The sequence below is a fragment of the Molothrus ater genome, chromosome 6 (genome assembly GCF_012460135.2).
Source record: "Molothrus ater isolate BHLD 08-10-18 breed brown headed cowbird chromosome 6, BPBGC_Mater_1.1, whole genome shotgun sequence".
In the NCBI taxonomy this organism is placed as follows: domain Eukaryota; kingdom Metazoa; phylum Chordata; class Aves; order Passeriformes; family Icteridae; genus Molothrus; species Molothrus ater.
This window is the reverse complement of record NC_050483.2, coordinates 4,105,728-4,132,711: the sequence shown is the minus strand read 5'-3', so window position 1 is coordinate 4,132,711 and position 26,984 is coordinate 4,105,728. Positions and strand designations below refer to the sequence as shown.

General features: G+C 40.6%; 2 protein-coding genes across 2 annotated transcripts in view; one reads left to right on the top strand and one right to left on the bottom strand.

The window, feature by feature from the left end:
* KIAA1549L (KIAA1549 like) overlaps positions 1–18,083 on the top strand; it is a 136,245-nt gene extending 118,162 nt beyond the window's left edge. Inside the window, 4 exon segments of the mRNA XM_036383582.2 lie at positions 2,121–2,218; positions 3,034–3,179; positions 6,957–7,105; positions 10,593–18,083. Coding sequence (XP_036239475.2) covers positions 2,121–2,218; positions 3,034–3,179; positions 6,957–7,105; positions 10,593–10,874 — 675 coding nt within the window. The 3' untranslated portion in view covers positions 10,875–18,083.
* A 3,359-nt stretch (positions 18,084–21,442) lies between these two features.
* C6H11orf91 (chromosome 6 C11orf91 homolog) lies at positions 21,443–24,001 on the bottom strand. Its single transcript, XM_036383202.1, has 2 exons — positions 23,647–24,001; positions 21,443–21,510 (listed from the first exon to the last, which is right to left on the bottom strand). The coding sequence occupies exons 1-2, from the start codon at positions 23,999–24,001 to the stop codon at positions 21,443–21,445; spliced, it is 423 nt and encodes a 140-aa protein (XP_036239095.1).
* Between the last annotated feature and the right edge of the window lie 2,983 nt (positions 24,002–26,984).

Sequence of the window (26,984 nt, the reverse complement as noted above, 5' to 3'; positions counted from 1 at the left end):
CATCTCCCGTGTAAGCAGCAAAATAAAGGTTTAGCTTTTCTATTTTATCTTTTTCCCCAAAATTTCCAGTGCAAGTCACAGCATATTTGTGAACTGTGATCCCTTAAAATACCTAATACCTCCTTTGATGTCCATATTCCAAAGCACAACACACAAGAGAAACCCCAAATCTACCTCTGAGTCTCTGCCTACCCTGCTAAACAGTGTCTGGAGTCGCTTTCCACTCCCAAACATTATCCCATGTGCTGTTCCTTTAAAACAGGGGGAATAAAAAGGATTTCATGCTTGGCACAAATGCATGCTGAGAGCAAGATGTGGGATGAAAGGCTTGTGGAGCCAGAAGGGAGAGTTCAGGCAGCCTGTGAGGGCATTGCCAGCTTTTGAGATGCAGAAGAGGCACTGCAGACCATTCCACATCCAGCACTATCAGGAGAAATATAATTGAGGTTTTCTTTGGTGCAAATAACATTTGTTTTTTCCTTACAGTTCCTTCATTAAAAATCAGAATTTCTGACCCCTGGCTAAGAAATGTAGCAGTGTCTTTTTAGACTTTTTTTTTCCTCCCACTTAAATGTAGAAATGCTTTAAATATCATGGTAGCATGGTGAAAGTAAATATTAGGAGACTTTGTAGGTGGCATGCAGGAAAAAATTATTTTCAAAGACATGCCTTTGAGGGTTTCTAACCTGCTTTAAAAGGGGTGGCAGTGAGAGGACAGAGAAAGATGCTGGGTCTGTACTGCTTTTCCCTTGGAGACACATCAAAAATCAATTTAATAAGTTACCTTTCCTTTTTGTTGACCTAGTTTTGTAGGTATTTGAGAATGAAGGCATTTGGAATATGGTTTAAATGTGTAATTTTACAAGATGATTACAGAAAGACAGCGTTTTCTGATATATAGTGTGGGATTTATATTGCCAAAATCCAATCTAAATGTAGGTGGTAAGTCTGAAATAATCATGTAAATCCTGTAGGCTCTTTCTCTGGGCAGGAGACAGAGTGTGACTCATCCCATGTGTTTTAATTTGCTTTTAACTTTCACTGCTGTTTGTGAAGGAGTTTCTCTGGGTAAACCAGATTCCTCTTGTTTAGAGGACCAAAGTCCCACCACTGGACCCCTTTTTTATTTTTCAAAATGCCAGTGTCTTAACAGCGTTTAGCCTTCCCCAATTTTTTTATTTGTAATTCCTCTGATTTTATCTTTATTCCCATGCATTGCTTTGAAGCATCATCATGCAAACCACAACTGAAAAAAAGGCACAACTAAATAATAAAACAAAAAGCAATAGGAAAATAAAACCCTCACCCATGATGCAGTGAAGCATCTAGTGAGATATCATTCCTCTATGTGTATTTGAAAAATTATGGCTGCTAATCTATAGCAGTGCAAAGGATTTAGGAGGAAAATTTTGTCCTTCATGTCATTTCTTGCGTGCCCTGAGTTTCATGAACATAGTTACTCCTCCTTCACATGTATTGGTAATGAAATTCAGAATTACTGCAGGCAAGCTGCTTAATTTTGTGATTTTGTGGGTGGGCTTGTTGTTCCTCTGGATCAGTCTGCCTTTTCAGAACTGTTTGAGGTCCTTGTTGCTGTTTTGGAAAGTTACAGAATTTGGGGGTTTTTGGGGAAAATTTTCTTTTCATCTCTTAAAGGCTGAAAGGAAGAGGTTGAAATATGGGTTGCTCACAGGAGGCTTCACTGCAGTACGCACTGCTCTGAGGGTTCTTTCTGAAACTTTGAAATGCTTTTTTCCTTGAGAAAGTGAAAATACTCAAGTCTTTTCCCCATGATCCAGAGCAGTTGTTGAATCTCACATAATCACAACAGATCTACTTTGCCAGCAGGTTACAAATTTCACAGAGACAGTGTTTAATATGTTTTATTTTGATTCAACTTCATCTTGTCTCAGAGCTAATTTTCAGACTTCTTCCACATTCAAAAATCACCAAAGCACTGTAAATTCCCAAATAAATGCGATTATTGTTGATGCCACAAAAAATTAGCTTCCAGTTGACTGGCATACAGAGCAAGTATTTAATTTCTGATTTTGTTTTGTTTTTCAATTTGACTGAGATCTACTGGTGTTTCAGAAAATATGTATTTTTCTCTGTTACAGGCTTATAGATTTTCTCAGCTTCCTGAGATGGTAATGGGTTCTCCTCCCCCTCCTGTCCCTCCCAGAACGGGTCCTGTGGCTGTTGCCTCTCTCAGGAGGTATTTATCTGTTATTTTATTTTAGGCATGGTCTCTAAAACCCACTGTCATAATAAGAACTGGGGCAAACCCTCAAGGGGCACTTAAAAAGATACATTCCTGAAATTAGAAACATGTTGGTTTTATTTCATTTTAACACAAAATGAAATAACAATGAGTGTTCTGTTAGCCAGTCTGTGTTAATAAATTTAGGAACTGCAGTCTCTTGTTTGCTTTAAAGCATACTTTGCCTCAGTTCTCATAATAGTGTGCTGGATTGAGGCAGATAATTCACACCTTCGTTCTCCTGCTTTCCTGGACTTGCAACATTTCCAAAGACCTCAGCACTTCCCAAGTGCAGTAATGTTATTTACCACAGTGGCCTCCTACTGTATGATACTATGTCATGGACACTGTTGTGACTGTCTGTAGACTGTGGTGGTGAATTAATTATGGTAAAGCTCTGGTGAATTATGGTAAATCTCTGGTGAATTTATGGTAAAGCTCTGGTGAATTTATGGTAAAGCTCTGGTTTTAGCGTTGAGTTTCACAGGCATCTGTTTGAAGCAGCAAGCAGAGGCCCTGTACGATTCTTTGGTAAAAAGAGCAACCAGGGTAGAATGCTTGCTAGAAGGGTTGCAAACTTCTCCAGACTTCTCCAAACTTCTGTTGTGCAGTTGTTTTCCAGGCTTCTGTCATGCCAGAGCAAAGTTGGGCAGATTGCTCCTCGCTGGCTTGTCCTGCTGGAGGTGATAGGTGTGTGTGTGTGGCTACAAATCACATCTGTAGCTCAGAATGACAAAAATTTATATTTTTTTTTCTTTCTGAACACACAGGTCTACATCAGATATTGGCAGCAAAGTGAGAATACCTGAGTCCAGTGGAGCAGATCAAGCCCAGCACCATGATCAGACACCTTTTGCACCGGGTTCGAGAGCTCCCATGTCTGTCGGTCCACTCGATCAATCTGCTTTTCACTCAGGTGACAAAATTGGGCAGATTCAACTTTGAGAGCCTTACAAGTTATTTTGGATAGAAATGAAAGTATGGGATATAGCAAATAAGGATGATTATTTGGAGAAAGACTGTATTAGGTGGGGTTTTTCCTGGTGCAGCTGAAGGAGCCCTCCAGAGGATGGCCTGTCCCTTTGTAAGTGCAGCACCAGCTGCATCCTGAAATACTCATCCTGCAGCACCACCAGGAAATGGCCTTTTCTGAAGGTAGGATGCAGCAGTAATGTCCCAGATGCCCTGTGTTCAAGAACTCTGAATTATAAAAGCCAGTAAAACTGTTCATCTGTACAGCACAACGCAGCAGAATTTTTAGGGAGGATATAGAAGGTGTTGGTAGCAAAATAAGTTCCAGTATTGGGACAGCTGTGTGACTTGTTTGTGTTCCACTTTGTACCAAGCAAGCAAAGTGGGAGAGACAGGCAATGGGGGAGAAGTGAGTTTGATCCTTGCAATATTTTGTCAGTCAAGAATACTGATCCAAGTGCTTGAAAACTTTTTTAAGGCTCCCTATTTGCTCTTGAGAAACTTTACCCCTACTCTTGTCACAACAGTGGGCTACTGAGGAAGGCAAATTGAAGGTACATGGCCCTTTCCCTTCAAAACACAAGGCAGTGGTGCTTTTGCACAGTCAAAGGTAATCTGTTAGCTCTTCACCCTTCCTGTTGTGAAGAATAAAGTTTCTGCCCAGAATTTGTTTTGGGTCTAAAAGTCCCAGTTTTGCTAGTCAGTTCCTGGTCCTTTTGATAGGAGTTGTATTTACAAATTAGTTGATTTAAGCATAAGTTGAAATTTATATACTGTTTTGATGGTGTCTCTACAATATTTAGCTGGAAAAAAAATACTTCAAATGGCTTTTTATTGACAAAATGTGTTTTCTTGAAGAGTTATGGAAAAGAGCTTCCAATATTCAAAAGAATTTTCCATTAGTTCAAACCTTTGAAATTAGTAGTTTGTTAGATATTGCTCTGTTAATCTCCCAGAAAAAAATTCTTTCTTAGCTTCTTCAGAAGTAATAGAGAATTATCTGCATTGTCTTTGATATTACTGACTAAGAATCATAATGTGGCTAAGCAAATGAGTTGTCAATTAATGAAATAGAGTAGGTTTGCAGGATCCATTCTGCTCTCACTTATTGTCACACCTTCTGCACATGGTGCAGCACCTGAAAGGAGCAGATGCTCACCCTCCCATTTCAAAACATTTCAAGATGTGGAATGTGCCACACTACCTAGACCTCTTCTTTATGTATGCAGTAATGGGATCTCTGGGATACACTTTTTGATTGGATCCAGACATGGGGAGATTTTATTACTGTGTGTTGCTGAAGGGTGGCTGCAGTTCAAAAGAAACAAAATAATGTTGTGGAGTTTGTCAGAATAATTCTGGGAGTAGTTGAAGGAAGCTTTCATATGTCAGGTGATACAAAAGGCTGTAATACAGGCAAGTAAAGACATTTGTGAGAAATGGGCAAGGTATATCCAAAATTACAAGGTTTCTAATGTTCTGATGTGAAAATAAGTTTTTATAGCCTCAATACATGAAGAAACATTGCTGCAGGTGCTGGTTTGGAATGTTAATGCCCAATCTCACTCTCATGCAGCCCAGCATCAGCTCTAAGATAAGGATGTTGCAATAATAATTTAGGATAAGGTATAATATCAGCCATTTGAGTATTCATTTTGACTACTAGCTCCTTTTGCTGTGGTTAAATAAAAAGTGTTTTGGTGTAGAAGCCATCTACCACGTACAGGAGCAGCACTTTCTTCTTTGTAAATGTATGAAGAATGCTCATTTTCAGCCTTGCTAAGTCATTTAAAATTGTGCTGTTTATCACCTGGAAGGACAAATGATTGACCACACCTCTTCTCTTAGCCCACCCTCTTCCAAACCATAGGGCTGGAGGAATTGGGATAGAGGTGGTGTGTTTCTGCTCTGGAGAAAAAAGTGCTACAAACCATATTTTACTCCTCTTCTTTTACCCCTGATTGCATCCATAGCAATTCTGGCCTGTTACTGCATGAGAGGTCATTGAGAAACTGTAAATATCTGGGTTTATGGAGACTGCTTTGGGGATGGATGTCACTGGTGGATTCTTTCTATCTCTGTGCACCTGTCCATGCAATGTCCCAGCATCTGTCAGAGTAGGCAGCAGAACCTTCTTGTAGATTGTTCAGGAACAAAAAATGTGCCAGGGCTGTAAATGAGATTCTGGGGGATGGAAATTTGAAGCAGCCAGTAATTGATGCTAATTCAGTTATACTCCATATGAATTTCATGGGCCTTCCCATGTCTTTGTGATTTTGTCAGCATAGTGGTATCATAGCTACTGAGAGCAATTAGTAGCAATATTCAAATGATGTGCAGTTGGAAGGGGGAGAAATTTTATTTTCTCTGCATTAATTCTACTACAGAGAATCTGCCCAGCTGTGTAATGCTACTGTGCTTCCATTCCTCAGTGAAAATGCTGGAGTTGTACTTTGATGTGTTTTTAAAGGGTTTACTGCCCTTCTGCTTTTATGTAAATGGTGTTATTTTTGCTACCTGAAAAGTAAAATACACGTCCATGTAATATAACTGAATAAACTGAAAATCTAATAACTGATGAAGGGGATATGCAGCTGTCCCATCCAGGATTTAGGGATGAGGGTTTCATGCCCTCAGTGTGATGTTGGTGATTCACTGCTGGAGTCTGTCTTTGCATGTAAATAGACACTAGAGGAAGGAAGACTTAACTGGGCAAGAAAGTTGTTTGTAGTCTATTTTTAACTAGGCATATACACAGAGTTATGATAGCAAAGGGAATATATCAAGGATATCTCAAGGGAAATATGCATATTAGGATGCTGGTCTTCCAGACAGCCCAGTGGATAATCTCTGTACCAAACTGTTCTCTGCATCTCTGTGGGCCACAGGAATCAACCTTCCCTGAAAGCAGATGTGACCCTACCCAGAGATTTGGCTGAAACTGTGGCTCCTTCCAGACAAATTGGAATGTGAAAGTGGGATTTTAATCCAGGAGGCTTCCTGGATATTCCTATGGCATGCATCTTAATCAAGAGGTGATAAGCCAGATTTGGAAATTATCAAGAAATATTTCTTTGCATTGTAGCTGTGTCATTTATGGCAGCCATAGACTGTTCTTGGCAAAGGAACTGAACAGGTAGAACCTTGGTATTCTTACAGAAGCATTGAAGTTTTGTGATGGAATTGTTGAGAGTACAGCCTGTTAAACATACCAGTCACTCATTTTTGCAGGTTTTTTACCTGCATATAATACAATATAGGTATTAATAATAATATTAATAATATAGCTATTAAGAAAGACTGGGTAAACACTGAAAAGAGAGGTGCATTACACTGAAACCCATGGTAACAACAGCTGAAAATTGAATACAAGGAGGCAAACTTAAGGAAAAAAAATCCTTTTCTCTAATGAGTCAAAGTCTTGACAAAAATCATTTGTTACAAGGATCAAATCCTAGGGAGTCTTTACCTGAAGGCTGTACCTGGTTATGAGGACAACTGCAAATCTTGCCTTCTCCAGTATTTCCCAGCATTATGAAGTTGCTCTAGTCACATGGTAGGACAAAAAAAACCCCAAAAACAAACCAAACCCAAAGCCCCAGACAAAAAACCTCAACAAACAAACAACAAACAAGAAGTCCATATTTCATAAGCACTATCATCTGATTTACAACTGAAAATCTCAGCTATTAATGATGTCTACTCTTTTTTCCTTTGCCAGGAAATACGGTACCAGCAGTGTTTGCCATTCCAGCAAACCGACCTGGCTTCACGGGCTACTTCATCCCAACTCCTCCCACTGCCTACAGGAACCAAGCCTGGATGCCCTATGCTGGAGAGAATGAGTTGCCAGGGCAGTGGGCAGACTCTGTAAGCATCCTTGCTTTTCTAACTACCTGTTTTTTTCTGTGTTTTCAACAGGAGGGATTTTCAGCAATTCTTCATTGTTCGACAAAAGAGCAGAAAAGGATAATTTTTCCTTGAATGGGAATAATCTCTAGCAGTGAAAAGCCATAAGAGATGGCTTAGACATAGATACTTCAGCTGTTCATAGCATGAACCGTGAGCAAGATCTTTAGAGGGTGGAATCATTCACTAGGTTAGGGCCTGGCACCTGTATAAAGTTGGTGGGTTAGATGTCATTCTTCTTTCCTGAAAAAGGTTAAATTTTTTAGATAGACACATGTCAGGAGAAGGTGATGCTGCCTCTCAAGGCAGTCCTGAGCTGTTTGAAAGTTGGGGAAGCACCTTCCTGGAGGTTTCTCTCAAGACAGCCTGGCTCCCAAATCTTATCTCCCAGCATCGCTGCTGCACTGCTGCACAGTGTTTCAAATCCTCCCAAAGCCTGCAGTGACAGATCATAGATTAAATAATTAATTGCACAATCCCAGACTGGAACAGATGTAATTTTTAGCCCAAAGTAAACCTACGTTTCAAAGAATTGAAGTTGAAACATCCTAAAATGAATTGCAGTAGTTTATCATGTTTGAAACAGTTTCTCAAATGTAGGGCTTTTTTTACATAAGGAAAAAAAAGATAAATTCTTCTGCTTGAGCTCCCATCTGGTATCTATGCAGAACCACTCTGGCTAAAAAACCTGGAAGACAGATTCAATTTCCTTGTGCAAATCGTCAACAGAACATTTTAATGAATTGCAGTTGAAATCTAAGTTGGCTTTGAGCAGATAAGCAGGAGACAACACAGTCATATAAATGTTCCTGGGGGCAGCTTTTTTTGTTGTTCACTCTTTATTACTGCTCCCAATGCCTGTGAGGAAAACAATTCAGTATGACTTTGAGGTGCAAGCCTGAATTTGAAGGCTGAACTGTCCAAAAAAAAAGAAGCTGTTCATCTGTAAGCTGAGCACACCTGCTGATGTGCCCCTGACACCTGGAGGCTTGTGATGCTCTGGTATAAATTTCCTTCTCAGAGCTGCCTTTTAAAGCATGAAAAGCTTTATTTTCATTTGTTGTTTTGGTGTTTTTTGTTTTTGTTTATTTATTTATGTGTGGTTTTAACCCTTCTTACATCTTAAGTAAGATGTAAGATCTTAAATCCAGGAGGCCCATTGTATCTTAGCAATGATTTTAAACTTTTTCTCTAAGGATGAAAAAAGCCATGAAACAAATAAGGAAATTTTACTTATCTCCCATTCATTCTTCCTTCTGTATCCCTACTCTTGATTGCAGTCCTGTGGAAAAAGAGTCAGGTATCACTTGTCAAAACTGGAGACTGAAACAAACAGGTGAAAACTGCAAACCAAGTCTCCAGCCCCCAGCTCCTTCCTCTGGAAAGTGAAGAGTATAACCCTGTTGTGGCTTTCCCTGTTTCCAGGGAGAGGGGAATGGAGAGGGATGTAAAAAACTGTCTGAAAAATAACCGTGGCAATATAGAATTCAGAGGAAACAAATGTCCCTTTTCACTTACCCATGGCAGAGCTTTAACAATTCCTTGCTAGTCAAATATGCAACCCTCCAGTGGCCTTGCAGAAGGGTTAAAAATGTAGAAACTACTGCAGTTTCTACAATGAATTTGCAAATCTGCAAAGAAATTTTCTTTATTTGAAAATCATTACTAGACGAGCTAGTAAAAGCATTAGCAATATAGCACAGTCAGAAAGCCTGAATAAAAGTGAATAGCATAATGATCTGAAGTAATACTCAGATTTTCTCACTAATACTCAGGGCTTGAATTTCTGGACATGTCTTGGTTTTTGAGCCTTTATAGATTATAGCTGGATCACACTTCCAAGATTTTCTTAAAATTATTGAGAACAGAGGTTTAATTTCATTTTTCACACATTTCTGCTAGCCTCGAGTGTAAACAAGGGAGGAAATGGGAAATTTGACAAGAAGGAACTATTTTATAAGCACAATTACTGTAATATATTAATCTCTGAGACAAATGGTAAGTATTAAAACACTAAGTTTTGTGGGACAAGGAAACTGTATCCACAAAGCATTTATTTTCCCAGCTGGTGGATAATGCTTAGTGAAAACAGTAACTTGGTGGCCTCTAGTGGTGTGATCACATGTTGTTCTAGTACAATCACCTTTTGAAGAGCCTGTTGTAAACTAAACAGAGGTGCCTACATCTAATGATCACTTTCATACCATACCTGCTTCCTACACTTGTCTCATCACACCATAGTGAACATGTTTGACATTCTCTTCAGCATTTGATGGATACCCAAGGCTGTGTAGAGGTCAAGCTTCAGGCATATAGCCTTCTTCAAAATTAAGGCCTGTAGATTCCCGTTTTATAGACATTTGGAAATTACAAATATTCTCTTTTATTTGATGCATTAAAATCTTCTGAGTGCCAAAAAGATTGGCGAAAGAAATTTAATCTCTCACCATGACTTAAGGGCCTATGTTATTGTTCTAGTTTTAGCTAACATGGGGCTGAAATCTGTGGAGTTACAAAAATTATGAATCCTTCATGTAATTCTGTTAGACATGGCCAGAAATCCTGACACTTCTGAGCAGTCAAACATCTCTTTGAGCCTTGAATTTCCAACCTGGCACACCTGAGCTTATCCCTGGTGTCTGGATCTAGTGAGTTTCTGTTAGGACCAGTGAGGCCAGACACTTGGCTGGCTTGGATTAGATAGAAATCAGAAATCTGCTTTTCTGTTACAGGTTTTTGGTGTACTAAAATCATGCTGTTTGTTAAAAACCAAAATGCTAAGCAGAGTGCTCACTTCCATAACAACCTTTTCCCTTGGACTTTTGGAGGTGATGATAAATGAGGACAAGCAGATGTTTGTGCTGCCACAGCTGGGACGTGCATAAATGGCACATGCCAGGACAGGCATTTGTAGGCAGAAGCTTGTGGCATTCACATTCTCTGAACAGAGAGAGACATAACTCTCTCCCAAAATTTTTCCCGGAGAAGCACAGAGAGAAGAAGAGAAAACAATTCTTAACTCTATTCGCTGCTCCTGTTGTTTTTGCACATGTGGAATGTGTTATGGAGATTGCTTACTGAGAGTGAGCTCTTAATTGGATTCTGGTGATGGTTGTTTATATTAATTGGCCTATTAGGTCCAAGCTGTGTCTCGACTGTCTGGAGACAGTCATGGGGTTTTCTTTAGTATCTCTTTAGTATAGTATGGTATAATGTGATATAATACAGTTTTAATAAAGCAGTTGCTCAGCCTTCTGAATCATGGAGTCAGATGCCAATCATTCCCAGATGCTGGGGTGACCCTGTGTTTGATAGAAGCTGGGAATTCATTCTGAGGTTTGCATTCCCTTCCTTTGGTGCTCTCTGTCACCTCTGGCAGTGCCCCAGGGAGGTTTCTGGGGAGGATCGATCGTTCCGAGTAACCCTCTGCAATTCCAATTCCCTGCAGGTGCCTCTGCCTGGCTACATCGAGGCTTACCCGAGGCCCCGTTACCAGCACAACTCCCCCTCCAGGCTCCCCAGGCAGTACAGCCAGCAGGGCAGCCTGCACCCCAGCCTGGAGCAGGCCCCGCTGGCCTCCGCCGCTGCCTCCCAGCACAGCCTGGCCGACAACGACCCCTCCGACGCGCCGCTCACCAACATCTCCACGGCTGCCCTCGTCAAGGCAATAAGGGAAGAAGTGGCCAAGCTGGCCAAGAAGCAGACAGATATGTTTGAGTTCCAGGTCTAATGTATCTTCTGTGCACGGTGTTTGTGTCTTGTGACCTGGGGAAGCCAAGAAAGCAGCTCCTTTAGTTTTCGGCTACAAGCTTTCTGTGAATTGTGCCAAAGCGATGGCAATTTAATCTGTCTGAAAAGTCAACACTATGAAATGACTTAGAGCAGAGCAACAGGGCTCTGAAGACATGAAATTCTGCTTTCCAGCTAAGGAAAAGCTGCCAGGAAACTCTTTCATACTGATGAGATCAACCATATGCAATTGTTTGTCACTTTGCTCTTGTATTATGACCCATCCTCACTAAAGATGCTGCTGAACATGTCTGTGCCACAAGAAGTTTCATTTACAGGCCCAGAGGCAGAGCTGCTGAAAATAACTTCTGCATGCCACAACTTTGATTAGAGAAGAAAAAACCTGCAGAACAGGGTTTGCTGAAGGCCACGGCTGGTGTGGCAGTGGCCGTGCTAATTGTTTGCTGTGAGACATTGCATAAGGGGTGCTGATTTCAGCAATGCAGAGTCATTTCAGCCTTTTCATCCCAGACACTGTATTCAAACCAAAAGAATTCAATACGATTAAGAAATACAAATAAAAGTCCTGTAAAGAGCTCAGAGTCTCTTCATCCTATTAACAGTGCAAAGAAGTGAAAGAAGAGAGGACTGTGGAGAAGGTGAATGACATTTCCATGGTTGGTGGCTACCTTGTCATTCAGTGCCACTGATGAATTATGGAGGAGATGTTTTTTTTCAGCGTGAAAGAATACAATGCATGAAGAGCCAGCAAAGGATATTGGTGCTAAAAGCTTCCCAGAGAAATGAAAAAAGGTTTTTCCTCTTTGCTCTATAATCGGGCTTTTCACTCTGAATGCATGTGAAGCTGGTAAACCTGAGACCTTTAAATCCTTCCAACCTGGAAAAATGAATACACCTGCTTGGACAAGGAAACCTCTGTTCAACACAGTGCTTTTTTCCCTCTTTCTTTAACAATGCTATCTACTAAAGTGATGCCAGAAATTGCTACCTGAAGCTGCAGTTGATTTTGATTGCGCTGGCACGGTGAATGCGCACCCAGGAAGTTCTGAATGTAGAGGACCTAATTACTATATTAACATGTAAATAAGTTAACAGCTACATGGATTAACAAAAATATGAATGTTCTGTGAAAAAGAGAGCATTGCCGGAAATGATGTTGACTTAATATTGTGCAAGATAAAGGTCACTGATTGTTACACTGCGTTGTGGTAGGAATCCGATCCCAAAAGAAAATCAAACCGCTTGGGATGGGACAGTAGTTAATATTTTGCAGTTGTGCAAACTAGTTGGAGATCATGAACAGTTGTTTTCAGTTCCTTCAGCAATTAGCTTCAGGAACTGAAGTTGTTGCAAAATTTGTTGTGTTGGGCGTGTTTGATGTCAACTGGAGTTAAAGGTAATGTCCTTCATTTCAGTGGGTTATTTAGTTATCCTCAATTACTATTTTGTCTGATCATTTCATTTCTCTGAGTTTCTTTGGTCTTAACTGATGTGAGAAAGGGAACTTGGTTTAGCTTTTTTGGCCATCAGTAAATTGAGAGAAGGAGAGAGAAGACTAGAATAGGGGATAGAAGAAGAAATTGATGAAGCACAAACTTTTAAAGCAGAGCTATTTCCCCCCCTAATAATTATATTATGAACCCTGAGACTGTGATGCGTAATTATCCTAGAATATACAGACATCCTCTGCTCCAATACCTTGAATATTGCAGAATCATTTGGAATGCTAGCTAATCTTTCAATAAATGTGAAATTTCATTTTTATTATTTAAAATCAGATATAAATAAAATGTATTTTTGTAATTTCTATGTATATATGTGCTGTATATTTATATAAGTGACTAGTCTGCTATAGTCAGAAAATTTCCATAAACTAAGTGGAAAAAGAAAAAAAAGAAAGAATAAACCCCTGATAATTTTACTGATCAGTATAAATATCCTATGTCTGGAGTACACAAATATACAATTGGGTGACTTGGATACCAAACAACCAAAGAAACTCAATTTTTCATATAAATACAAGTCTAGTAAAGGCTGACTGCTGTCTCAGTTACCTGTAATACTGATATTATCAGTGTAATGCAACACAACCAAATTGGGTTAAATGAATAGCTGGCTAAGAGCATCACACTTTAGAATAACAACTGAAAAATACTGGGCCAAACTCAGTGTACCACAGAAAGACAGGTTCTTGTTGCCTTCAGTGGGAATTTCACTCACTGAGAGCAGGGTTTACTTTCTCTACTGGGCTTTGTCTATAAAAGCAAGTTTCACTAGACCCCTCACACAGAATTCTGTTTATTTTTCAGTCAGTTGGATCACTGTAACATGAGTGCAGACATAATGGAAGAGCAGCTGATTTTATTTGGCCTAAGCTAGTTCACAGCTGGCTTGAGCTAACCTGGGAAGTGAAACCTACACCAGGTCGTGCCAGCCACATTCTGCATCAGCTTTATCATCTCAGTTTTTGAATGATTCTTCTATGTAGCCCAGTGAAATTTTGCAAGTAAATGAGCCCTTTTAAGCAATGGGGGTGAAATGTGCTGTGTAATAAATTTCTCTAGCTTAGACTCCAGTTTTGCAGAGTTCTCCTGAGGCTGAAATTGTGCAAGCAGCCATTGTCCCATGGGTCAGCACGCTGAAGCCATAGAAGTGGGAAGGGTAATGTAACAATGTATTCCCAAAAAAGTCACAGAAAGCAGGGCATTCCAGTTTTAAACAGCATCTTTTGGACACTTAACTCTGTTTGTAAGTCTGTTCCCATTCTTAAATTGTGGCAATTTAATAGTTCTGTTAAAAATGTGTGAGGGTAAAGTCTCATACATCTTACACAATGAATTTTGTATCTTGCCATACTGGAAACTAAAAATTTTGGAAAATTTAGAGATGTCCAGGGTTTAGATGTCTGTAGAAAATGGAAAACCCCCGAACAAAAGCATTTAAATGGCCTTCTAGAAAGAAAAAACATTTCAGTATAGTTAAACAAAGTACTCTTCATACTTCTGATGAAGACCTGTTAGAGATTCAAAATTTATTTTGTTTGGTATTATTATGGATGATGTGCAGTCTACTGAATATTTCCTGAACCATCACTCTCAAACCATTGTGGTGCACTTTATTCAGAAAACCATCTTACATTCTTCATTCATGATGCCTTTTTATCCTGTTTGTAATATGTTTCTGTAATTTTTTTTTTAAAGTATCGAGTAAGATTATATCAAGACAGTTAGGACATTGCTGGGAAAGAAAAATCATGCTGTAATATTTATACTGTCTGAGCACAAAGCAATGATAAAGTGAAAATATAGTGTACAAATAATTTGTAATATAATAAACATTTTGTATGGCTACAAGTACTATATAGTTTTTCAATACTGATTTCGAAGAAGAAAGTATTTGTGTTTAAAGTTATAACCTTGTCCAGATATATCCATACCATTTTTACTGAGAAAAAAGTAGTAATTTAGCTTTTTCTACTCAATGCCCCAATTTTCTTTAAAGATATGTTAAATGTTTAGGTGAAAGTACTGTTTACCGTGTACACAAAATGTTGATGTTCTGACCACTGTCTGTCTTCAGATTTGTAAATCATCAGTAGAAACAGTTGCAAGTGAAACAACAAAAAAATTCCTTCTTGGTATGTGTGTCCTGACCACTTTCACTTGGAAAACCCCTTGTGACATTTATTAGTATCAGTAGAACAGTAACTTTAAACAAAGGATAAAAGGGAACTTGTTTGCAGTCATTTCTTGACTTGTTGGCAGTCATTTCTTGACATATAATCTGTGCTGGAGAGAAGCTCTAGCACTCAGTCTGGAAATATGAGTAACATTTGTATGTCATAATACTGTGAGTAGAACTTGATAGAAGTGCATGCAAGCCTGCATATAGAAATGAGGATATTATCTTAAACTGTGATCATTTCTTTTTCAGACTCTCTTTGAAAGAGACACATGAGAAGTGTGAGGTAAAAATGAGAGGCAGGTAGAAAATGCAACATTGGGTTGAGTAGCAGAATTGTTTTGTTTAAGGGCTGATATGTATCAAGCTGACCACAGTTTCCATTACATTTGAAGATGTCTGACTGTTAAAGAATTAATCACATTTTAATGTGGGTTTTTTTACCCCTGCATTGCCAGTATAAGAGCTGACTGCCAGCTTCTAGAAGTCAGAGGGAGCTTGAAAGCAGCAAGTTTTCTGAGCTCACTGCATTTTGCTGCCCCTGTTCATCCTGTGCACGTCCCAGCAGTTCCAAACTCTATGTCCAACCAGTTATTATCCTGCTCTTGAATTTCTTATACGTTAACAAATCCCAGTGGCTTCCCAGCCCACACTGACATGAAATGGCAGAGGGAGAGGGATCTTGCATGTTGCTTATACCTACTAGAAAATTTAGCTTTCCCTTCATGGGTTAATTTTTAACTCCAGGAATGAGCAGCAGATTTCTTTTTTGTTTATTAAAATAATTCAAATTTGTTGGTCTTTCCCCCCCCTCATTTTTTAAAGAGAAGAATACTCTTTGAGAATGCTTTTTTTGAACTTTTGCCTTTCTCTCAGAAATAAATAATGCAAAACTCAACATGTGGAAATGAGATTTATATATAGATGAGTAAAGAAATTGCATACTGACTTGCTCTTTAAAAATCTTTCAAGATGGCCAGGTCATAAAGGAAAAACTGCAGAATCTCTCCTGAGAATAACTGCATTGTACAAAGTGGTTTAAGTGCTGATTTTAAAAATAGTTGAAAGGCCCCCAAATCATATAATATTTCCTGCTTTTAAAATCACTTTAAGACTATATTCTTATGAAGATTGTATCGTATTCATGTGTATCTATATATCTGTGTGTCAAAAATATTTAAATATTTTTTCAAAACTGGTTCTATTTGTCCATCAATTTGTCCCCATCCATTTCAGGTTCCTAAAGGGGTGGAGAGGCAGTAATGAAAAGATAAATCTCAGAGCTGTTCTGTTATGAAGCTCATGGAAGATGAGAAATGGGCTTTAAATAGTTAGGTGGTCAAATGTATCATAGATGTGTTGAAAATAATTACAAGTATCATGAAGAGGTGTTTCAGGAGTTTGATTTTCTTTTTCTTTTTTTGAATTTGTTAAAAACAATTCTTGTTTTAGGAAGTTTGACTTCATGAATTTCCCGCACTCAATTCATACCCAAGGAGTAAGTTGTTACTATATTGCAGTCTGTAAATAATTTTGTAACTTTAGAAACTCACACTTACCCACTGGGCAATCAATAATGGGTGCAAAGGACTGTAAATCACAAAGAAAGGTGATTCCACCGAGTACAATATTTAGAGAGCAGGTGAATTTCTCTTCCAGAGTATTCCCTCTTCACTGGAGCCCAGAGCATTTCTGTGCTGTGTAAACCAGTCCAAACACCATAACCAACTGTGGCATCAGTTAAGGTCTTGTGTACCTGGCAAGGAGATCTGGATGTAAGTAAAATTGGAGTTTATTCTTTATCCCTCTCTTTATCTCATACTCTCCATGCTACAACGAGGAAAAAAACCTGAATACTTTATTTTGCAACAAACAAATTTTAATATTTCCTTCTATGACAAATAGACTGGGAAGGCTTTTTCATTTCATCTTGCTGCTGACTTCTGCAAGCTGCATTCAATGTCATACTTGATAGAAAAAAAATGAGAGTGAAGCCAAGGATTTTGGAAAATATGATAGAACCCATTTTTGCTGAGGCTTAAATTTTGATGCAGGATTTAACAACCCAACAGAAACAGCTCAGGCCTAACAAAAGGGCAGTTCTTTGGATTCATCAGAAATCATATTTGTCCAGCACAGATATTCTTATGCTTTTTGACTTTTTATTTTCATTTGAAGTCTTCCCTGCCATGGCTGTGCATTCTGAATTTGAGTTTGACATGGTGTGCACAAAGAAGTGCACTCTTTACCTCGCTGATAGCTGGTGTGACAGCAGCAGTAACCAACAGGACAGAATTTTTAAACAGCCCTGGCACTGCATGGCTTCAGCCCACTGTGTGCTTTGTGTGTTCTCCTTTTAGTTTTGAGGCAAACCACAGCTGCAGGTAACATTTTCTGCTGCAATGTTTTGTTTACTGGCAATTTTTTTTTGGTTTTGTTTTGTTTACTGGCAAAACACCTCCTCCCTTCAAGGAGAACAGGGTTGAGCCAGTAGCCCCCCAATAAATTAGCTATCACAAGTGTCTTAAAACTGTGCCAGGAGAGGAAGGATGCTGTCTGGTTATGGGTGGCTGGAAACTGGGAGTTGGAAGGTCAGTTTGCTGCTCTTCAGGATTTTGGATTGGTCCAAGATGTGACTGTGCCTCAGTGTGTTGGGGAGGATGAAGGAACTGCCTCTCCTCACTGCTCTGCTGAAACTCAAACCTGGACTGCAGTGACTACTTTGATAAGAAGCACCATTCATTACTTCATGGAGCTTTGGGAATTGTTCAGGACTATAAAGTACCTATTCCTATGGTAGCATTTCAATAAATGTGAATTTACAAGGGAAGAAAACCCACCTCTTGAAAATATTTCAGTATGTTCTAGGAAGCCTTTCCAATACCAACCTCTACACTTTTTTACAGAGATTTACAGAATTTATATCAATAAACTGTCTCACTTCCCAGGCAACAGATCTCACTTTCCAAGGAAATGAACTTTTCTTACATCTTTGAATTATGGAAAGGACTAGCTCTGCATGATTACAAAAATCCATGTTATCATTGGTGTTCACAGCTTGATTCAACTGAATTGTAATGGCTGTGTCTGTGAAACTTGCTCAAAATTTATGAGTGTTTCAGCTGTAAGTGGGAAAATTAATTTTCTGAAGCTGCAACATTGAGAGCAAATTTAAAGCCAAGTCTAGGGATTAAATCGAGAGAATAAGAAATAATTAAAATTTTATACTATGCAAACAGAAGGAAAATCTCCAAGACCTGTTACTTAAAAGTACATGCTGATGGTAGAATTTTACATATGACTGAAAAGGGGGGACTTAAAATGTTCTGGGTCATTACCAAATTCCTATGTTTTTACTCTAAGCCATAGGATGATTCTAGAAATAAAGCTTCTGAGTACATAGAATAGTTCCTTTCATGTTAGTGGCTTAGCTGAAGTTGTACATGTGTTTTCCTTGGCAACTTTGCACATGAAATAAAATATGTCTTAAAATCTGTGTTTCTACTTATTGGTTGTTCCTGCTGTCTCCTTCTCTTTAGATCCAGTTTTTGTGGTTTTTAATATCATTTACACAGGCCTAAGTTTTGTGCTGTCAGTCTGAAGTAGAAGGAAGAGGAAAATGCAGCTTTTGACAGGGCTGCTTTTGTATAATTTGTGTTGCAAGAAATTTGAAATAAAAAATTCCTTTACTACTACTTTGTAGTTTCAGAGGAAGAAAGAGGCTGGAAAGGATCTTCCAAAAATAGAGGGTAAATGAAATTCCTAGTATAAGTATCACTAATAATGGTCTAGACAGATGGCCTAATTAAGATAGAATTTTTAAAATGCATATATGTGTTTATATATTTTATATACATGCTGTGACTGTGAGTACGTACGCTGCCTCAAGGGGTTGTTCTGGCTTTTCTCAAGATATACCAAAATCCGAGACTGTTTCACAAATGTTGACAAGTTTTCAAAAATGAGGACAAGTTTCCCAGAGTTAGATGCTTCTCAATTTCCCTACCTCCCCTTGAGATATTAGCTCTGAATTTTCAGGGCAGGTGAATCCAAAATGCAGCAGACGCTGCTGAAAGCGCAAAAAATCATTTCAGGATGGCTTACTGCTTTTGGATTTCCTTTCTAATCTGTCCCTGAACTAATTAAGGCAGCTTGACTTGAAGATTAATTTAAATTCTAATGATCCATTGTAATAAGGCTGAATATCTGTTTGGAGAATTTAATGTGGCAAACTCAAACACAGCAGTGTGAAATTTAATGGACCCAACCATTTGGTATAAAATAATTTAAAGTTGAAATGCATTCTGGTTTTTGAATAGCTTTGTATCTCATTTTGCCCACCATAAGGCAGCCAAGGCCATTTGAGGTTTCAGAAGTGAGACCTGAGGCTCTCCTTGGGGAGCACCTGGGTGTTACTGTAGGTGCAGGCTCAGGCTGGCTGGGAAGGTGTGACACTCTGCTTTTTGAGAGGCTTGCCTCGTTTGGGATTGGAAATGGGAGCAGCCTACTGATGTCTGGAGATCTCTGCCTATGAATCAAATTTGTAGCCTAAAATTTCTGTCTTGAATGCAACAGGGATAGATTTGTTGAGTCACAAGGCAGCTACATGAAAGAGTTCTGAATTGTTCCTGCATCTGAATGCCAGGTTTAGCCTCTCTTGAGCAATCTCAGAGAACAGAAGCAATTAAAAAATGAATGACACATTCTTTGTGAATAAAAGAAAATGCGGTAAGAATGCTGTTCTATTTTGTCTGAAACATGGCTTAATTTTTACAAAAGGAATAATAAACAGACCAGCTTTGAGATGAAACCATACGCCCTCAGATGAGAGCAAATTACTGGATTTAAGAAGATCAGGTGGAAGCAGAGCAGAAAAGTAAAGGTAAGTAAAATGTTTAGGGGCAAATGGAAATCAGCCTATGTGCCATTATGTACCAATAGCTTTTTTTTTTCCCAAAGGAAAGGTTTTGACCAAAGCAACCTGATGGAGGAGTGCTGTGGGTGACACTGGCCAAGGGTGACCACTCTGCTAAGTGCCATGATCCAGATGATATTTTCAGGAGATGTGTGATCCCAGGCATCTCTAACTGAGATTATACATTAACTGTTTCCTTGTGTTATCACCCAGTAATTAAACCCCAAGTGTTGTTTCAACATAAAGGCCATATGAAAAACAGAACAACAGATGGAAAATATTTCAACTGTGTGCCATGGGAAGCAGCTCTGTTTAAGCCAAGAAAACAAAGCAATAAAGAAAAAAAGTGAATAATGGCTGATGAGAGCTGGATGTAAGGTGAAAGACTTGGTAAAAGCTGAGAAGTAATTGTAAGAAAGCAGCAATTCCATTTAATGGAAACCTCTGTTGGCCCTTGCAATAAGCTTGGAAAATTTAGTGTGGTTTAGGAACTAAACTGATCTGGAGACTGGGAAAATGAAGATAGTTCCTCTGTCACCTAACTTGATTTTAAAGCCCTCACTTGCCCACAAAGCCTCTGAAGGCCTCTGTGTAATGGCCCTTTTTGTCCAATCCAAATTTGTTTTCTGATATTTAATTTGGATACTAACACAGTTCTCATTTTCATAGTAACCAACAATTTCAGCTTCACATTTTCACAGCAGCTGACCATTTCTGCTTAAGCCTCAAAACCCTTTGAGAGAGTTTTTGCCCTCTTTCTGCAGAGGGAGCAGTGAAACACTGCAGCCCAGATTTCTAATGTTCATTTGTAATCACATTAAAATGTGATTCCTGTAGTCTGATGATTGACAAATGGGAGTTATAGATTTTTTTTTAAAATATAAACTCTGTGTACAGTAGATCAAAATCTGGCTAGAAAGATTGAGGCAGTATAAGGATGAATGCTGCAATAAACAGTAAGAGGAAATAAAACTTTGATATTGTATTGTATTAAAACATTTCACAGCTGAGTAATTTGAACACAGTTTAAATAAACAGAGGTTAAAATATTCCTCTGAAAAATAAAGCTCTTTGCCAAAATATTGCAGCTTCAGGGTTCGTAACTTTATTATTTCATGCTGCCACCTACTGCTTTGGAAATGGAATAGGAAAAAGTAACCAGTATTTTTTTATCAGTCTGATGAACCTATTTGCTGCTTTGTGGTGTTCTTAATGGGTGACATTATTTTTGAATGCTGAATGCTGTCCAGATCTTCAGTCTGCCATCCCTGCCTCTGTCCATTTTTACTCATGAAAGGATGTGCCTTCCAAACTTAAGGATGTTGTCACTTCAAAAACTGCCATAGGCTTTAGCCTAAGCACTGTTACTCCTAAAATAATGGTAAAATATCAGTTAACACTCAATGTCATGTGCCTGCTCTGTTAAAAACCAACTCAAGCCACAGCTTCTGTAATTTTATGGTAATAAAGGAATACACTGTGATTATAAAAAAGTTTTTTATGCTAATGTGAAAGCAGTTCTTTAAGCTGGTTTAGAGGCTTAGGACTTTTGGCCATACCTTTTTATTCAAAACTGCACTTAATATACTTAGAATTAAAACAAAACCCAACCATATTTTATATTGCCATTTCTGCATTTCCCAGCTGCAGATATAGACGGCTTGGAATCCTGACAAAAACAGTGTTAATTTCTCAGTGTTCTTGAAGAAAATATTATATGCTTCCTGCATAAAATAATTGGATAAAAAGAAAAAGGTTCAAATACACAGTAGTGTTATCAGTAACTAGTACCAGGCAAATAATACACAAAAGAAGTCAACAATATGCTATATTTTTAAGAGGAGGAGAAAAATATAGTGAGTAGAAACCCAATATTAAAGACCCATTAAAACAATACACAGTGATAGTGGCAAGATATCCAGCTGAAATAATCCTCAGTGTGTTGGTGGACATTACTTCATGTTCTGCATTGCTTTCATGCTTTGTATCTTCTTTTCTTCCAGTGCCTTCAGGATTTTATCTAAATAGGAATGAAACACAATTTATCATTAATAATGTCATTAATAATTTACAATACTTTTAAGTAAATCAAATAATGTATTAAGCAAACTAATAATCCTTACAATGCCTGAGAGTTTCTCAAAATAGTAGGTATTAAAAATGCAAAGTGGTGTGTATTGCTATAATGAAGGGGAAAATACATGCAAACTACCAAGTGGAATTTCTTTTGAGATCTTCCTTTGAATGCATATATCTGATGGGCATTTTCCCTGTGTTCCTGTAACTCTTGCACTCCTAAAAGTTTCCTGTGACCTTGGAAGAAAAAATGAGCATGAAATCCTTACAGTTGTTGGCCTCACCACCTGAGCTCTCAGTACTACTATCATCTGCTGAACTATTTTATTCCCTGCATTTTCTTCATGGCCAGCAGGCTGCAAAATTAAAATGCCAAGCTCACTTATAATTTAACAGGAGTGTTTCTGTTTGGTTGGTGGTTTCTTTTGGTGTGGGTTGCTTTGAGATTTTTTGGGGGGGAGGGTGTGTTTTGGTTTGGAGATTATTTTATGCCTCCAACTATCCCTGGCCTTTATTTTACATCAAATCCTCAAAAAGTTAAAAACTTTTAGGACAGTGCCTTCCTCACTTCTTTTAACCAATGCCATTTCCAGAGTTTACTGTGCCCTTTCAAACACCCATTCCCGACCCAGAAATAAAACCGATGGGTTGAAGTTTTTTGGGGGAGCCAGCTGTGTTTTTGTTTGGGTATTTTTTTTATGTCTCCAACTATCCCTGGCCTTTATTTTACATCAAAGCTGATGCACAACTGCAGGGTCTCATTGCTACTCGATACATTTTGCATGTACCAGGTCCCTCTCGCTTGACTGATGCCTGTGTTGGTTTGTTTGACCTTGGAGGAAAAAATGAGCATGAAATCCTTACAGTTGTTGGCCTCCCCACCTGAGATGTCAGTACTACCATCATCTGCTGAGCTATTTTATTCCCTGCATTTTCTTCATGGCCAGCAGGTTGCAAAATTGAAATGCCAAGTTCACAGGAGGATTTCTTTGGGTTGGTGGTTTCTTTTGGTGTGGGTTGTTTTGAGGTTTTTTGGGGGAGCCAGCTGTGCTTTAGTTTGGGGATTTTTTTTATGCCTCCATCTATCCCTGGCCTTTATTTTACATCAAAGCTGATGCACAACTGCAGGGTATCATTGCTACTCGATACATTTTGCATGTGCCAGCTCCCTCTCGCTTGACTGATGCCTGCGTTGGTTTGTTTGCTGTCATTTAACAACTTTGGGGGTTTTGCGACTACGACAGTGACTACACCCGTACTTCGTGTGACTCCTTAGGTAATCCTAAATTTCTTAGAGGATGGTAAGGATTATAGGGGAGATAGGAAGGAAGATGACGGGCATGGTGGTTAAGATGGCATTTATAATGCTGATTGGCTTGTTAGTGCGTCATTGTTTTATGTGGTTTGTGGTGTGCGGGGGGAGTGCCCTCAGCCGGCTCCCCTGAGCGGTGACCGGGCTGACCCGGGACAATCAGTGCCATTTGTCCCCGCGGTGCTGCCCCGCAGCGTCCCCGGTCTGGCTCTAGGGCGCTGCGGGGCGGAGATACCCAGACCCGCCCCACACTCATTCCGCCCTGTTCAGGGCTCCCTGCCGGGGGGACCCGGGCCGGGCTGCGCGGGGCGGGTCCGGTGCCGGTGCACAGCCGCAGGGTCTCATTGCTACTCGATACATTTTGCATGTGCCAGCTCCCTCTCGCTTGACCGGTGTCTGCGTTGGTTTGTTTGCTGTCATTTAACGACTTTGGGGGTTTTGTGACTACGACAGTGACTACACCTGTAGTTCGCGTGACTCCTCTAAGCGTGCCCTCAGCCGGCTCCCCTGAGCGGTGACCGGGCTGACCCGGGACAATCAGAGCCTTTTGTCCCCTGCCGTGCTCCGGCACGCATCTGCGCTGCCCCGGGCTGGCTCTAGGGCGCTGCGGGGCGGAGATACCCCAAACCCGCCCCACACTCATCCTGCTTTAGGGCTCCCTGCCGGGGGGACCCGCGGCCGGGCTGTGCGGGGCAGTGCCGGTGCCGGTGCCCGCAGCTCCGCCCGCACCGCCCCGCGCAGCCCGGGCGCGGCGGCCGGCGCACGCACACTGCCTGGCGTCGAAGCCGTCGCCGATGAGCGCCGCCAGCTCCAGCTCCTTGAGGCGGATGCCCAGCTCGCACATCTCCTCCTGCAGCTGCAGCTGCGCCAGCTCCGGGGGCCGCCGCGCCGCCTCCCCGGCCCGCGGCGCTGCGGGCGGGCAGCAGAAGCGCGGCGGCTCCGGCACCACGGGCGCGGGCAGCGCGGCGTAGCGAGGCGGCCCGGCCGCGGCCGGCAGCGGCTGCCACGGCCAGCACAGCGCGGCCAGCGGGGCCCAGGCGCCGCCCGCCGGCCGCGGCACCGGCTCCGTGCCGTGGAAGTGCGGGAAGTACAGCGGCGGCCACGAAGGGCGCTGCACGGTCATGGCACAGCCGAGGCGCCGCCGCTGCCGCCGGCCGTTGTCCCCGCGGCGCCCGGCACCGCCCGGCGAGACCGGCGGTTGTCCCCGAGGGTCCCCGGGACAGCCCCGCGGTGTCCCCGGGACAGTGCCCGCCGTTATCCCCGGGACAGTGCCCCGCGGTGTCCCCGAGGCTCCCCGGGACAGTACCCGCCGTTATCCCCGGGACAGTACCCGCCGTTATCCCCGGGACAGCCCCGCGGTGTCCCCGAGGCTCCCCGGCACAGTACCCGCCGTTATCCCCGGGACAGCCCCGCGGTGTCCCCGAGGCTCCCCGGGACAGTACCCGCCGTTATCCCCGGGACAGTGCCCGCCGTTATCCCCGCGGCTCCCCGGTGTGAAATACAAAGCTGTGTTTCGTGCCAGGTACATACAGGCAATGTGTGTGTTTGTGATTGCGATATGTGTGGAGACCGCCCATGGGACAGTTATAAAGACAAATTCTAATAATTGAGGAAAGAAAAGCATGGAAGAAGGCCTTTGAACCTATCTTTTGTTCGCAATTAACCTTAGTTGATTTATGTGAAAAACGCCAGTCACTTGTTTTTAAAATTTTAAAAGTTTAATAGTGATAAAATGCTTATAAAAAATAGTAACACAATTAGAGTAATAACAATTTGGACAAATTGAATTAGGACAATATGAGACAATAGAGACAAAGAGTTACGGACGTCCGGGTACCTTTTTTACGGGCAGCACGAGTCCGAAAAAGGACCCACGTTAACAAAGGATTAACCCTTAAAAACAATAGCCTGTTGCATATTCATACACTTCATACATGATGCATAAATTCCATTCAAATACAGGATTCTGTGTGGTCATCGTCAACTTCTTCCTCCGAATCCTAACAGTGCCTTCGAGGCAGGAAGAAGTTCGTTTCTTCTGATAATGGAGCAATAAATTCTCTTTCTCTGAAAGATTTAGGCGTCCTGTGGCTGCTATCTCGCTGCGAGTCCTTTCTTTAAAAAAAGTATCCTACATGGCATAGTTTCTATTTTAACATTTTTTATAACCTAAAACTATATTTAACACAGTACTTAAGAGAACTAATACAACAGCAATTTATAAATACAATTAATAGCACCACTTTCTAACACAACACATATAATATTCATTTTAATATTTGCAAAAAGCCAATCATAAAATACATGCATTTTTCACAATTTAGGAGCATTAAAGCATTAAGGATGTTGCTCTTTGCTTGTAGTTAAGCCTTAAAGAGTTCTGCAATAATAACCTTTTGAAGTATAATTTTAGAATATTGCTTGCATCCTTGAAACTATAGCTTTGGAATATATATAAAGGAAACATGCTTATCTCACAACTTAACAAAACAGAGAAAAGCATCTTGAGAAAGGAAGATGAGCACCAACTCAAGGATTTATAGTTTCGACCAAGGCAAGCTGGATATCACTGTTATGAGATTTATAATCTTTGCAATTAAAAGGTGGACCCACATCTGGGTCCCACCAGATGGGATTTGTCTTTCTTCTTTCGGAAACTGGACCCCCACAATTGGGATACTCCTTTTGGGATATATCCTGAGAAAAAATCACAATAGTAAAAATTGGGACTAGAAGCTGCTGATGAGTAAAAATTTGGAATAGAAACTGCTGAGAAACTCCTTATGAGTGCCCCTATAAATACCTGAAAGCCTCAACTATGGGTGTGCAGTTGGAGGGAAAACTTCCCCCACTGTACCCAGCGCTGTATTCCTGATGCTTTACCATATTAATTAATAAATTGATTGCTGCTTGAATATTGGCCTAGTCAAGCTTCTTATTTATAGCACCAGCATCTTCCCAGTTTTCCCGTGGAAGGGCAGGAGTGGAGCTGGGTTAGAGGAGTCACATGAAGAACAGGTGTAGTCACTGCTGCACAAAGGAACAAATCCCCCAAAGTCGTGAGGTGACAGCAAAAAACCCAAGGCAGACACCGGTCAAGTGAGAGGGAGTTGGTACATGCAAAATGTATCGAGTAGCAATGAGTAAAATAAAGGCCAGGGATAGCTGGAGGCATAAAAAAAATCCCCAAACCAAAACACACCCACCCTCCCAAAAACCTCAACCCACTGGTTTTATTTCTGGGTCGGGAATGGGTGTTTGAAAGGGTGCAGTAAACTCTGGAAATGGCATTGGTTAAAGGAAGCGAGGAAACTGTCCTAAAAGTTTTCAACTTTTAGTTGAAAAGTTTTCAACTGTCCTAAAAGTTTTTAACTTTTTGAGGTTTTTCTTCAAGGCTTTATGTGAAATAAGCCAGATACTGATGATGGAAGGGCTTTGGTGATGAAATGAAGGAAAAATTCATCTTCAGGTGGTTGTGCATGGGTGGCTGATGCTCTGCATGTCTAGTGTTGAGGATTCTGGGGGTTTTGGTGGGTGGGGGATAGCTGTTCACCTCCTCCCCAGAATTTTCCACTTTGCTTGTTTTTCTTTGAGGATGAGACCTGTCATTATTAGTGGTTGGTGATTATTTCTTCAGCCTGGCTTCTTTCCATTAAATATGACGCCCCTCCTCCAGCCCTAGGCAACAAATGAGGGCACTGCTGATTGCTTTTGTGGGGCTCAGAGCAGGCCAAAAAGATCCTCTCAGGCTTCCAGCAGGAGGACTTTTGGCATGGATTCAAGCGGATTTGAGGTATTCTGGACAGCCCTAGTAATAGAGGTGCTGTACCAGTACTGTTGATAAAGTATTGGTGACTGCAGGGCCTGTGGAGGTTATTCAAGATCAATAAATTCACTTAAAAAGGGGTGAAAATCCCACTGCACTAATAATAATACAGCCTTGAGCAGACTTCAACAGTACCCTAAGGGATTGCTGTGTACTCTGGAGTAAATTCCATTTTTCAAGCCTTCCCTTGAATGAACCAAAAAGATTTTCTAGAAACAGAACATCTGTGCACTTTTAAGTGCAGTGCTCTGAGCCAATGCTGATGTGAATGTTTTGGAAC